General features: G+C 40.8%; 1 protein-coding gene and 1 long non-coding RNA gene across 8 annotated transcripts in view; one reads left to right on the plus strand and one right to left on the minus strand.

Annotated features, from left to right (window-relative positions):
- Positions 1–14,150, minus strand: part of LOC109305646 — a 473,981-nt gene that overhangs the window by 312,250 nt on the left and 147,581 nt on the right. The gene's annotated exons all lie outside the window — the stretch shown is intronic.
- The window catches only part of ABI3BP (ABI family member 3 binding protein), a 282,301-nt gene that overhangs the window by 68,171 nt on the left and 199,980 nt on the right, over positions 1–14,150 (plus strand). For all 7 annotated transcript variants that reach the window (XM_019528652.1, XM_019528653.1, XM_019528655.1 and 4 more), the window contains exon 4: positions 3,098–3,230. In XM_019528652.1, the coding sequence (XP_019384197.1) occupies positions 3,098–3,230 (133 nt within the window). The remainder of the gene's footprint in view (positions 1–3,097; positions 3,231–14,150) is intronic.

Raw genomic sequence — 14,150 nt, forward strand, 5'->3', positions numbered from 1 at the left:
TCTCGTAGCCCGCATCAGGGCCTGTCTCCCCGCGGCTCTCGTAGCCCGCATCAGGGCCTGTCTCCCCGCGGCTCTCGTAGCCCGCATCAGGGCCTAGCCTCGCAATCCCCGCAAATCGAGGCTTAGGTGGCCATAGCCATGCCTGGCCCCCAGACCCCTTTCCCAGGTCTCACGCCCACTGGGCTCCTCACAATCAAGGCTCAGGTGGCCGCAGCCATGCCTGGCCTCCAGACCCCCTTTTTGGGTCTTGCACCCCACTGGGGCTTCTCGCCTGCACCCACACTGGGCTCCTCCCAATACTGCCCACACTGGGGCCGGGGTCAGGACACCCCAAAATGCAGTGCCCTCTCCAGTGCCAGGAATCCCCACACTACTGGGGAGCTCCTATGAGGCCTCCTCCAACCCCTACAGCCTCACCCGGTCCTCCAGTGTAACACAACGACAAAACAGAAAACTACCACTCCTGTGTTCCAACATAAATTCCGAGCCAAACTAGCTAACCTTTCTTCATATCCCTGCTAGGGTTTCCTCCACCCAGTATCCTCATGCAGAAACTGCTCAGACCATCAGGCTTCTCTGCTCTGCTTGCCTTGCTTGCTCCAACAGAGCTCCACCTTCCTCACTGCCAGAGGGGAATTGACCTTCCGGCCTCAGCCTGGCTGTTTATATAGGCCAGGCCCTGCCCCCTTCTGGCCAGCTGACCAAACTGGTTGTCTCGGCATCCCACACCTGTGCTGCCCTGGTGACTGGCAGCTGACCCCATATTACTGTTTATCAATAGTAGGCACCTTAGTGCCCTGCTACAGACCTATAGTGTCTTTGGCCATTCTCTAACTCTTGATATTGTTGTAAAATCCTTTTTTATTGCCCTTTATGTGCCTTGCCAGTTGCATCTCAAACTGTACCTTAGCTGCCTTAATTTCCCCCTGCATGGTTGTATAATACCGTTACACTCTTCCCTAGTACTATGACCAAATTTACACATTTTGTATGATTCCTTCTTGGGTTTCAACTCATTGAAGAGACTGCTGTCTAGCCAGGCTGGTCTCCTTTTACACGTTGCACAGTTTTGTTGTATCAGTTTGCTCCTGTACCCTCAAAAGGGCCTCCTTAAAATACAGACAGCTCTCATGGACTTCTTTTCCCCTTAAACTTTCCTCCTAGGGAATCCTGTGTACTAGCTCCATTAATTTGTTAACATCTGCTTTTCTGAAATCCAGCATAATTATTTTACTGCTGTCCTTTCTTCCTTCCCTTTGGACATATGAACTCTATGATTTTGTGGTCACTGTCACCCTGGTTACCTCCCACCTTCACATTCCTAACCATTTTTTTCCGTTTGTAAGCAGCTAGTCAAGAAGAACTTCTCTTCTAGTTGGATTTTCTGCCATCTGTATTAAAAATGTCTCCCCAACACACACCAAGAATTTGCTGCAGTTCTTGTGTACTGCTGGGTTTCCCTTGTAGCAGATGTCCTTATAATTAAATTCCTCCATAAGATCCAGGCCCTGCAATTTGGAAACTTTCATCAGTTGTTTAAAGGTGTCATCTATCTCTTCCTCCTAGTTTGGTGGTCTACAGCAGACCCCAACCATGACATCCTTCCTGCTGCTCCCCTTTACTCATAGGCTTTCAACAGGCTTGATATTTGCATGAAGTGTCAGTCGTATCAAATGAATGGAAGTTAAACCTTACTAGCATATTATTACATATTCCTAGAGAATGTGACACTTTACAGACAACCCATTTTAAAATGTTTGAGTTGAGTCTCTTTTATTTCCTTATTTTTGACAAACTCTTAAGCCTGACTTTTATAGAGTTCAGAGAAAAAAAGTAATTATGAGTTTTTTTAGGAATCTCTGAGTGATCTTCCTTTGCTTTTTAAATTATAAATATCTCCATTTTAAGATATATTGGGGTACTGCTTACAATATATTAACATATTGAAATTAATTTTAATTGTGTAGGTATCCTTTTAAAGAATCAGCTGACTTCAAGTTTTTTCAAGATATATTCAGTAGACTTAGAGCACAAATCATCTTTTCTCAGGAAAATGCTTTAAGGTGAAGCTGTATAGTTACAGATAAGAAACGGGCCTTTCTCGTCCATAAAAATTCATATGCATGTGATCCTTCTTTCCTCAGAAAGTAAATTAAGGAAATTATTTCACTGTAGACAGGAGGGATGCCAAATAGCTTGAGAAATAAATGAGCTATGTAAGAAACATGCATGCACACACCATCAGGGAGGAAAAAGGATAAATTAGTCTACAGAACAGGCATATGTTTAGCATTTTGCCCATTTTAAAATTTAGTTCATTCCACAGTATTTTGCATCACAACATGCTTCCTCTGAATGGGAAACAAAATGTGAATATGCTTCTCATCAATGTAGCACACAACGCCCACAGCTGGGATTCTCCAGCTACCCGCAAATTACTTAGTCACACGTCCTTGCAATTTTTTTTGGAAATCCCTTTAGAGCTCATAAATACTATTCCTTAACTCTCTTGAGGTACTGCTGATGAAAGATGGGAGGCATAAAGAGGCACAAATCTTGAAGCCAAATTTGCTCCATGACAATGCATAGCACTTGGTAGATCACTGCCTTGTCTAGATGCTTTTATTCAACTATAGAAGAATGGCTATAGAACTGTTTTCAGGCAAAGATAAACTCCAAATATTGCATAAGAGTTTATGGCTTAAGGGAAGACATGTAGTCAGATTATAGGCACCACTTGCAGCCTGTCAACAACTCTAAGGGAAGTAAGTTGGTAGGTTTCATTGTCCTCCTGGCAAAAAAGAAATCATTCAGTATAAATTGGCACTGGATATAAATCTAGTAGTACTGATGATTCTTACTAAGGAGATGTGTAGTACTATAATCACTTGGAAATTGAGTATTTTCTCTCAACTGAGAGGGAAGGGTACTCCCATCAAATCAAATATGATTGCCCTGCATTATACATTCCCTTTGAATTGACAGGGGAATTTAAATCTTAATTTATGTTGGTGTTGGTGTCATCCCACTACAAGTTCTTACCCCAAAACACAGGAGAGAAATTAAGTGTAATTGGTACTGTCTCTTTCTTGCACAGGTCAGACCAAGATGTCCAAACCTCTGCAACTGGTAGTGGGCACTTTGACCCCATCCTCTGTCTTCCTTTCCTGGGGCATCCTAGTCAATCCACATCATGACTGGACTGCAATGAGTAACTGTGCTAGTGACAGGTAAATATACCCAAAGACAGGGTCTGTGAAACTCATTATTTCATTTGACATTTAAAACTGAAGAGTATGAAGGTAAGCAGCTGACCAAAATTTGACAACAGCAATCACATCAGCACTGATTAAGGCAAGCATTTATCTGCTAAAGTTTTCTTGCTATTCATATTTAGATCCTTTGTTCTTGTGAAGTTGCTGGGCCTGAGTCATACTTCAGTTATGCTACTACAAACTGAGAGTAACACAATTTAAGTCAGTGGAAATACACTACTGTTACCCCATCCAAGCACAAGTTAAATCACTTATCGTCGGCACAAGCCTGATAGAGGAAAGAACAAATTAAGAGATCTTTTAATAATGCTTGATTTTTTTTTTTTTTGTTTCCTGTATCTGTCCTTTTGAATTTGTTAATTTGGTATTATTGATAGCTTCCACTTGGAGTAGAATGTAAATTATTAGGATTGGACCTAATTAGCACTGTACCTAAGTATTAGGATTTTGCTGGATTATGCCAAGTAATTAGTGAGAATAAGAAACTGGGTCATCAGGTCAGAAAGGTTTGACTTGTTTACCAGGTGGCTATTTCTACAGAGGTCAGAGTGTCAGGCAGCTTTGTCAGCTAAGTGGACTGTTACATTTTAAGCAACTCTCTCCAAATGAAAACAATATGGATGCAATTCATGAACTGAATGCCTTGTAGGAAGGAAGTGTTTTTATTTCTCCGGTCTCTCTTTTTGGGTATTCGCTTTATGTCCCCCATGACTTCTGGCAGAGGGGCAAATACTGCCCTTATTTCTAGCCCCTCCGTTGAGCCCCATTGAACCTGGTGGGGTTTCAGGGAGTGAGTGAACAGTGTTTGTGCCTCATTATCCTGTTTCATGCCACTTCCAGTGCTTTGGAATAGCTTCCCCAGCTGCATGAACCCAATGACCTGGGTATTTTCCTTGAAGTCTTTTATTAATCCACTACTTTTTTCTTGGCTTATTATCCCTGCAAATGCTAACACCATCTGTTACCATTCTTATCCCAGATCCTTTCCTATATCTGTCTAGTTAGAACCCAATCTTGTTCCCCTTGAACCTAATGGTGAAACTTTTGCTAATGTCATCCAACTGGATATGGGCACTTACAGCTTTATCTGAAGCCCAGTGAAACTGGTGGAACTTTACATTGACTGAATTACACTTTGGATCACAGGATCAGAAGTTTCTTAAGGCAGGGGACTTTTCTATTTTTAACATTTAAGTGGAAAGACAGAAGGAGACTTCAGAGACAATGCCCAGCATATGCCCACCCAGCAAGAGATAGTAAGTGCATAGATTGTCACTTCCTTTGGTCAGTATGGGTGAACAGGGAACGATAACATTTTCAGCACAAACTTTAAACTTGCCATTTAACATACTTAATGGCATGTTCCACTAGGTTGTAGAGTGAGTGAATTATATTTTCTCCTTGCAACCTATTGTGTTGAACTGTATTTAAGTGTGTTTTTATTCAGATTAGACATGTGCTTTCCTCCTCTAGTAGTGCATAAAGCTCACCTGTACCATATCCATTTCTCAAATCTTCCAAAGTTCAGGTACTTTCAAGAGTTCTTGAAACTCTTCTCCCACTTCTCTACAATATAATATTGGCAAGTGCTGAATTGGACGTTGCCAGAGTTGATAAACCCCATATTTGGGCTACCTTCTTTATTTAGAGAATTAGTTTGAAAGGAGAAGGAGAAAGGGTAGAGTTAAAATAAAGTTTGATATCCTTTTTCCTTCTGCCCCCTCCCCACCACCACTGCATTGCATACCTGCAACCCCCAGTGCTGCATGGCATGCCCATGTGCACGCTTCATCACTGCACTGTATGCTTGTGACTGCCCACCCCAACATCCACCCAAGGCTGCACTGCATGCCCTGTCCCTTGGAGCTGGCACAGGAAGCAGCAGCTGGAGGAGCAAGAGGGAACCCAGAAACTCAGACTGTCCTTGCAGCCACAGTGACGGGAGGAGTAGTAGCTAGGTGGGAGTCCAGGGGCTGCAACTTAACCACTTGTGGGCTGCATGCAGCCCAGAGGCCACCAGTAGGAAATCTAATTAATCCTGCATTTTGAAACATCACGTTGACTGTATTTAAAGTGTTAATATTCTACTGTTGTGGTTAGCCGCTGCTGTTTACCAGCAGTGTGTGGTAAATGTATTCTCCTAGCAAAATGCATGCATTCATATCAACATTAGGGTTGGAAATTTTACGTCTGGGTGTCCTGAAGCAGAGTCAGTGTTTTCAGTGACGCAAATTTTACCATCTGACAGATGTCTGGATGGTCATTAGGCTGTTATACAAATGTTGCATAATGTAGTCTAGTTGGACACATCACTGACTTTGGAGATGGAAACCATATGGAACAACATTGGCCAAGTTCCTCCCTAGAGTAACTCTGACTTCAGTGGAATTACTCCTTGGAAAAATTGGCAGTGTGAGCAGATGGCATGAAGGAGTATTGAACCAGTAGGTGTCATATTTCCAGGGAAATCACTGACTATGTTATAACTCTTCTGTTAGGTGAGTGAAGTTTCCATATATATGTTGCAGGTATACCACTTTCATCAAATGTCAAGAAATACACATATTTAAAAACTCTAGCCATATGCTTGACAAGAGATTTACCTATGGCATTTCTTACAGGTGATCTTCATGTTGCTTTCATATCATTCTGGTATCTCTCTCTGACACTTTTCAACATTACTAAATGAAGAACTTGCTTAATGGAATACCCTCTGCCACCTGCAAGGTGCTCAATGTTCTTAGCAGCCAATGAAATGATTGAAGACATGCTGTATTACTTTGGATAGTACTCAGTTCTTTGTAGACTCAGAATCAAAGCTTCCTAGCTTTGCTCTATTTGATAGGAAAACTTTCACGCAAAGTCTTAAGACTCAAGCCACGTCTACATGAGACGCTGACTACACTGTACTTCATTGCTGCTATGCAGCCAGTGTCACAGTAACTCTCGTTTCTGCACAGTCAGCGTCTCGTTTGGACATGGCCTGTGTGTATGGAGGAGGAATAGTATTTATTTTTGTGTCTTAAATGCAAAACACTGTTAAGTAGGGTGACTATACATCCTGGTTTGGCCGCAACAGTCCCAGATTTTGTAGGCCATCCCATCATCCTGGCCGACTGGTGCATATTGAAACAAAAGTTCCAGAATTGGCTGCTGCAGGAAGAGGCAGATGAGCAGGGGCACAGGGCACACTCCAGCATGGAGACAGAATGGGAGTGTCCTAACATTGTCCTAACACTCTCTCAGCATTGAGAAAAGAATTTGGCAAGCTGAATTTGTCTGCCTCAAAGTGTCGGCCTGAGATGTGGGCCACATGGATGACTGCCTAAAGCACTGTGGTCGGGCAGCAGCAGTGCCTGCCCGCACGCTTGGATGGCCTATGATGCCGCTTCGCCTCCCTGCCGGACTGTCTCTCATGCCCCTGCCTGCCTGCCTCTGTGTTTGCCTGCAGCAGAGCTGCTGACTTGCAGGGTTGGGGGCAGTATCCCAGATTTCCTTAAAAATAATATGGTCACCCTATTGTTACGGCAGTGTTGTGCTTATATAATTAAACATCTCAAGGTCAAGAAGTACAACAGTGCCACCCTCAGTGTTAACTCAGTTTTATGCATGTCCTGTATTTTTGTGGCAGTTAGATGAGAGGTAGGACAAAGTCAAAGGACTCTTCACCTTATTCCATTTTGGGTCCCCATACACATGTTAAACACAGCTTGTCATTGTACTTGGATAAGTGTAGGAATCTGCCCCATCTAGTGTGCCTGGGGCATGAGCAACTATGTAGGTCTCAGGAGGTAGGGACTCCCTAGTAGGGAGAACTTTGAAGCTTGACCAGATGGAAGAAGAAAAGAGCACACTGGTCTATACCATCTTAAAGGTGCACTAAATGTCTCCTTACCTAGCAGATCTGCCCTTGCTCTTCCCTGTAAAACAGCTTGTCTGGACCTATACTTAAGAGGCATAGTTGGAGCTTTCCTCAGAAGAAAAAGGAACAGAAAGTATTGTGTGTGCGTAACATGACTGGGTTAAGAACTTTGCAAAATTTATATTGACATTTCCTGAAATGGCATGCGATTTTAATTGTCTTAATGTTGCAACAATGAGGGGAGGGCAGGGGGGATTGGTCATTTTATTTCCCATGATAAGTAGAAATAAGGCATGAAAAATATAAACCATTTTGTTGCCTTGTGGAACGTGCTTATACATTTCCTTAAATCCAATTAGCTCGCTGTACACATCCAGCTGTGAGGAGCTACAGTGTCATTAAGCATGCAGCTTACCACTTAATGAAACTTTTTTCTGTGAATTTTCATTCCTGTGTTCTGCCTCTACAAAATTCCTCAGTGAAAATTATTAACACACTTACTTTAACATTTTGAAGTTCAGTGTTTACCATCAGAAAAACAATGCTGAAAGTTTGTTTGAGCAAGGGAAAATGTGTTGGCTGCCATCATTCCATATGTCAAAAAATCAAAGTCATTTTGATAAATTTATCCAAAAAAGACATATGTTTAACAATATGAGGGCCATGTGACTATTGAAATTGTTTAGACAGGAATGATCCTACATTGAGAAGAGACTTGGGTTAGGTGACCTCTTGGGAGTCATTTCCAGTCCAATTTTTCCAATTATTCTATGTATGTCAGTGGCAGTAGCTTTCAGAAGAAACTTGACTATACTGGGGGAATAATGAACCTGACTGTATGCATACACTTGAAAAGAACAAAGTAAAACTTAAAAAACAGAGTGAAACAATTTTTCTAATTATTTTGTTATAGTAATAATAAGGTTATTTGAAACAATAGCAAAGTAAAAAAAACATAACATGTAATTAGCAAGTTGGCAGAGTTCTCTTAATAAAACTGACCCATTTTCCTTGAAGAAATCACACTGAAATGACCAGTCTTGGTTTTATATCCTGTGTTCTATGACAACACTGACTGAATCTGTTAAATAAATCACAGATTAGGGATGTTCACAATTCATCTAAGTCTAATTGGAAATAATGGTTCTTTATTCCTATGTGTAACTAAATTAACCATGATTAAATTGTTTTGAATTTTGGTTTGGATAAACTTCCAAAAAAAATTGTAGTATTTATACAAAACAAGTTGGTTTGGCAATTAGGCTGGAAATCTCATAAGACAATCTGTTGTACAAGATTTCCAGTATTTAATGGTTTTGGCCCATATACTTTGGCAGTGTAGGTGTTACTGATATTGAATAACTCTTCAGAAACTGGGGAATCTGGCTGCAGAGAGAGCTAGTCTGTTGATCATTTGACGGATGAAAGTGAAATCACTGGGGCACTGGAAAGGCAATGTCATTGAGACTGGATCAGAAGGATTTGCATGCCTGCCCCAGAATTTAGGGCTTGATCCTGTTGTCCAAATTCAGTACAAGCAAAAATGGGTCTTTGGATGACAGCAGTGCATTTGAAAATATTCAGATACACTGTATGGATGCTACTCCTTTGAAGTGCTGCTATTCACTGTCTTGGTTAGTAGGCATATAAAAATAGAAACTAAGTTGACTGTTGGCCTCACTCTCCAATAGCTTATGCAATATGATATAATTTACATGGCTAACAATAGAGTACAGAAGAGAGGCAACATGCCTCTAGGTGGGATGGAAATCGTTTACAGTCACTTTGACCAGGTGTGAATAACTGCAGATTGTGAGGCAGAAGAAAACTAAGCCCAAGGAGGGTGTTTTGAATGAAAAGATTGCCTTTGGCTTTTTTGCTCTATTTCTGTTGTTATTCTTTTACCATTATCTTCATTTGGAATTGTATAGATATATCTATACTGGGGAGGAATGTGGCACGTATCTGAGGAAGTATGTTGGCTGACAATTTCAAGAATGATCATTTCATGGTGTGTTAAACCTCCACATATAGGAAGATCACCTTGGATGACTTGGGCTATGTATTTCTTTACCCCACTCATTTGCCTGTCATTTTTAGACCACACTAACTCTAGTAACAAATACAATACCTCTGTCCCCTTGACATTTTGGATTGTTGAAGTAGGTGAGCTTAGTTGCCACATGAAGAAAGAGGGATGAAATGCATCATCAGAGATCTCTTGAAGAACCTCATTTAGATGCACTTTATGATGTGGGAAAACAGTGCTCATTAGAGATTCATTTTTATAGGACTCGCCTAACATACAGCCATATATACGGGCAGAAGCAGAGAACCCAGTGAACTTTAAGATATATTAATCAATGCTTACTGTAGAAAGTTTCAGTGTAATGGGCTATAAATATGTTCTGATAAAAGGCACTCCCCACAGCAAAAAATATTCTTAATACTATCTGTATAGGCAAGTCTGGACTGATTTTATGTACGAGCAAAATACCTACTCTGCAATACATTTTTGTGATGACTATGGAAACACCTGCCTTGAATTCTATGTTTTCTTTGTTTATCCAGTACAGCCAGCATTGTATTCTCTCTCTCATACATACCACACAGGACTGGTGGGCTGATTTGATTTGAGTATTGTAGCAGTGTGTGTTCCATGCCCACTTTACTGAGACAAATTCCATTTCACTTCTTCATCCTATTGTTTGCTGGATCTGCAAAAGGGTTTGTCCGGTTTCTTCCAAAGCAAGCAAGCATGGGCTTGGCAACTTATGATGAACATCCTAATGTAAAATATAGAGTTTTCTCTGTGAACTTTGCCAGAACAAAAGGTTTCCTGGAAATAATGTTTCTACTTCATTGCACGCAAGGGTTCTCAACTCTGTTGGTTGCTTGTCTGGTTTAAACTCTTTTATTTTTAAAGGAAAGATTAAAAACAACTAAAGATAAATTAAAGAAATGCCAATGAAAACTCTGTCAGCAACATGTTCTTATGCAAGCTATGGCAACTCATTTAGTTTGTGTGACAGTCTTGGTACAGAGTCCATAGGGCTACCTGCTGCCCCCTGAAGATCAACTCCCATCTGTCTGTTTGACTGACCACGCAAATACCTAATTTGTTTGCCTGCTACACCTTGATGTTAGTAATTTGGGTGTAGACCCTCAATTTAGTCAGAGGGCAAAACTTCATATGCCTCTCCCTTCTTGCATCATAGGACTTCCTTTCCCAGGCCCTCATAGTCTTTAGTCTTTACAACCCCCCTATCCTGCCCATCAGTTAGTCTCAGGTGGCTTGTCAGTTCACACTTCTACAGAGCACCTTTCATTGTGGCCTTCCTACTCTCCTCACACCCACCCCATGCCTATTTGTCTGGCTCTTGTTTCCAGGGTGCCTTCCAGTCTATTCAGTTCTTAGAGGGTGCCTTCTCCCCAGGCCCTCCTAAATACAGCTGGGTTGCACCTACAGGAGCTTCTCTCCCTTCCACTACCAGGGTCCTTCTGCCTAGCACTTCCTGCTGTTTGGCTTATGTAACTCAGTTTATACAGCTAAGCCATCTGTCTTAGAGAGACAGTTCCCTCTCTCTCTCTCTTTCTCTTACTGTCTCTCTCACTCTTTCTGTCTTAAGAATGGGGCTAGAGGCTTCCCGTTACAATTTGGCAGTCCACTGGGGAATTTTACCAATTCATTTTCTCTCTTTAACCACCTGTACTGAATTTATGAACTTGTTGCTCATAAACCTTAGAACTCATGCAAAGTATTGATTCGTTTACAAATAGTTTACTTGGAGTATTCGTAAGAATGCCGCCTTAAAAATGTTAAGGGTGGCTTTGTTTTGATTTCAGTTTACTGAAAATGGATTGGGAAAATCATCACTTTTAATGTTTTCAATATGAGTTGCATCAGGTTCCAGCTGAAATCATTATGCCCTCAATGGATGTTTTAATAGGCTGGACAAGAGAACACTTCTCTCATGAGATACTTATCTGTTCCTAATGAAACAATTTGAACAAATGAACGCAAACCACCTACTGGATTTTGCACTGTTTTTTAAACCCCAGTTATAAAGCTGGTTTGTAGGAATGTTCCCTGTGGGGTTATTATCTAAGGCCAGAGCTGTTTCTACACTGGAGGCTAGAATTATATTCAGTTAAAACCTTATTCATGATTAACAGGTTCTCTGTGAGGTTTTTCCTCCTTTTTGTTAATTTTTGTGGAATTAATTTTAATTGATTGATCTCCTCTCTCTCCCTACTTAACTTCAGCTTCATTTCATATACAGTAACTAAAGCTTGTTCTCTATATGCAGAAAAGTCACTACTTTTCTTGTTCCTTGTATAAGTCTGTGAAAGTCTCTGAAGTGTGAATAGAGACTACAAGACCTCCGCCTAAGATGCAGTATTACTTCAGATTCAGACCCACCTCTGCCTTGGTGATGTTGAGTCTCTTATCCTGTAAGTATCTGTAAGTCTTATCTATAAAGGGGGATGGTATTTCCCTATCTCACAGGACTTACAAAAGAAGAATGATTGTAAAATATTAGAGGTACAATGTGTTATACACACACAAGGCAAAACATTAGTTTATAGGATCATAGGAAAGTATAGCTGGAAGGAACTTCACAAGGTCATCTCATCCAGCCCCCTTCTCAAGGCAGGATCATCCCTGACTAAACCCCAGGCCAGTTTCTGTCCAACCTGCTTTTGAAAGTTTCCAAGTATGGAGATTCCACAGCTTCTCTGGGTAGCTCGTTCCAGTACGTGTCTCCTCACGTAGTCAGAAAGCTCCTCCTAATCGCCAGCCTAAGTTTTTCCTGCTGCAGACTGAGGCCATTGCTCCTAGTCCTGTCCCCTACAGCCACAAAGAAAAGCCCATCTCCATTTTCCCTATAATCACAGTTCAGGTATTTGAAAACTGTTATCAGATCCCCTTTCAGTCTTCTCTTCTCCAAGCTAAATAACCCTAGCTTTTTCAGTTTTTACTCATAAGTCTTTCCTCCAAGGCTCTTAATCATGTTGCCCTGAACTGGACTCTTTCCAAACTGTCCATATCCTTCTTGAAGTAAGGAGCTCAAAACTGGCTGCAGGACTCCAGTTACACTGTTGTAGGCCTGATACCATGTTTAATGCCCTTGTGTTTATAAAATGTGAAGGTCCATTGTGAATGAAAAGAAGCCTAAAGACTTCTGCCATTTGACCTCTCTTGGGATTGGTATGTTGCTATGTGGTCATCAAAAGAAAGCAGACACATTCTCACATGCATATGTAATGGAGGCAGCAGCAAAAGTTTGGGCTAAGTAGGTAGCCATAGAGCAATGAGAGAGCCCACAAAAGGCATGAAAAGATTGCTAGAAGCTGATGTTTTAGTATCTAGAACAAATTCTGTAAAACCCGTGCCCCCAGATATGTTAGAGGTTACCAAGTTATCTCATGGCACTAGGGAGATAGACACTTGTGTTTCAAAAGTTCTGAGGATGAAAACAGCTTTGAATCTTTTAACCATCATGGCACTGTAGGACAGCAAATTTGTGGTGGAGAGTAGAATATAAATATCCTGAGATATTAATAACATTTAAAAATGCATGGAAAATTATCCTTTGTCTTTAGTGTTTCTCACCCAAGGATATAAAGGTACAGGGCAAATGTAAAGTTTCTCTACATTTCATCTCATATATTGTAGGAAAGGGATTGAGTTCAGCCCACATTTCACCATGGTATAGACAGCAGGAGAACCTCAAAGGGTTGGGCTTTGATGCACCATTGGTAGATCTGGATTTCCTTGCAAGTTTAAATCTATTGGACTGAAAGAGAGAACCAGTTTAGATAAAAGACACAGATAAACTCAATCCAACCCTTTAAACATGTGAAGAAAACTGCTGTGATATGCAACCTGACTTGCCTTGGGGTTTATTTTAGTATTTTCCCTAAGTTCAGCAGTTACCTTTCATAATAATCCTAGCTAGAAGCACTTTTTGTAACATTGACAAAGGTGGGCTTATGTGCTAGTGCTGTTATGTTTGGCCCATAAAACTACCTTCACGCTCAATAGTATGACTAGACCTTTGTGCTAGATTAAAGAGTTATTTGTGGTGTTTTCTTAAGATCCCACTCTTTCTCTGCACCCTACCTGTCTTTATATATTATGGATGAATTTTTTTTAAATCCATGTCTGAAAATGTGTCTGTCTTTTTATGCTTTTCTTGATTTCTGGGTGATTTCTTGGTATATAGGAGAGAGGGAGAAAGAGTAGGATTTTTTTTAATTATTTATGTGTCCTTAAATTTCTTCTCCTGGAGTCATTTTTCAAGTCAAGAAAAATACCACTGGATGGAATGTGTGCCTTTCCAGTTGATGCAAATGTAAGATGGATGAGGAAATTAAATGTATTTATTTATGGTATGCCTAACATGTTTCAGCAGTACTTGAGTTAAGCCTGCCAGATACCTTTGTATTCCCTCACATATCTTGGCAATGACACAGTATGTATATTAAATATAAAAACCTATGGCAAGATGTGGGCTTTTTGCAGCCCTAATTGTAATAAATTATTCTGTGTTGAATTATACTTGCTAGCATCAGACTAATTGCTTTCCAGGGTGATGGAGGGCATAAGTCAGGCAACTCTCATGGAACAAGTTTTTAATTTCAGAGTTCTCCTATCTTCCAGTATATTGGTTTTCAGACTGTTTGAAGGTAGTGTCTCAGTTTCTTCACTTTTCTTAAAGTGACAGGAGTAATTTTGAACTTTGCAGTAAAGCTCCCTGAGATCCTTGGGTGAAGGTTGTTATGTAAGTACAACTTATTATTTATGCACTGTACTTACACCATTAGAACTGCATCCCCTTGTGATTTGGGGACTTCACTGTGGGGGCCAACACTGTTTTGACAGACTTTGGAGCACCACAGGAACTTGCTGACAAGAAAGGTCTTCCACAAGAAATAAGCAGCTGATGTATTATAACTCTGGTTACCTTCCCTCCCAGTGCCAATGTCCCCGGTGCTGGAAGCTGCAG

Source organism: Crocodylus porosus, unplaced genomic scaffold, assembly GCF_001723895.1.
Source record: "Crocodylus porosus isolate Cpor-Errol unplaced genomic scaffold, CroPor_comp1, whole genome shotgun sequence".
In the NCBI taxonomy this organism is placed as follows: Eukaryota; Metazoa; Chordata; order Crocodylia; family Crocodylidae; genus Crocodylus; species Crocodylus porosus.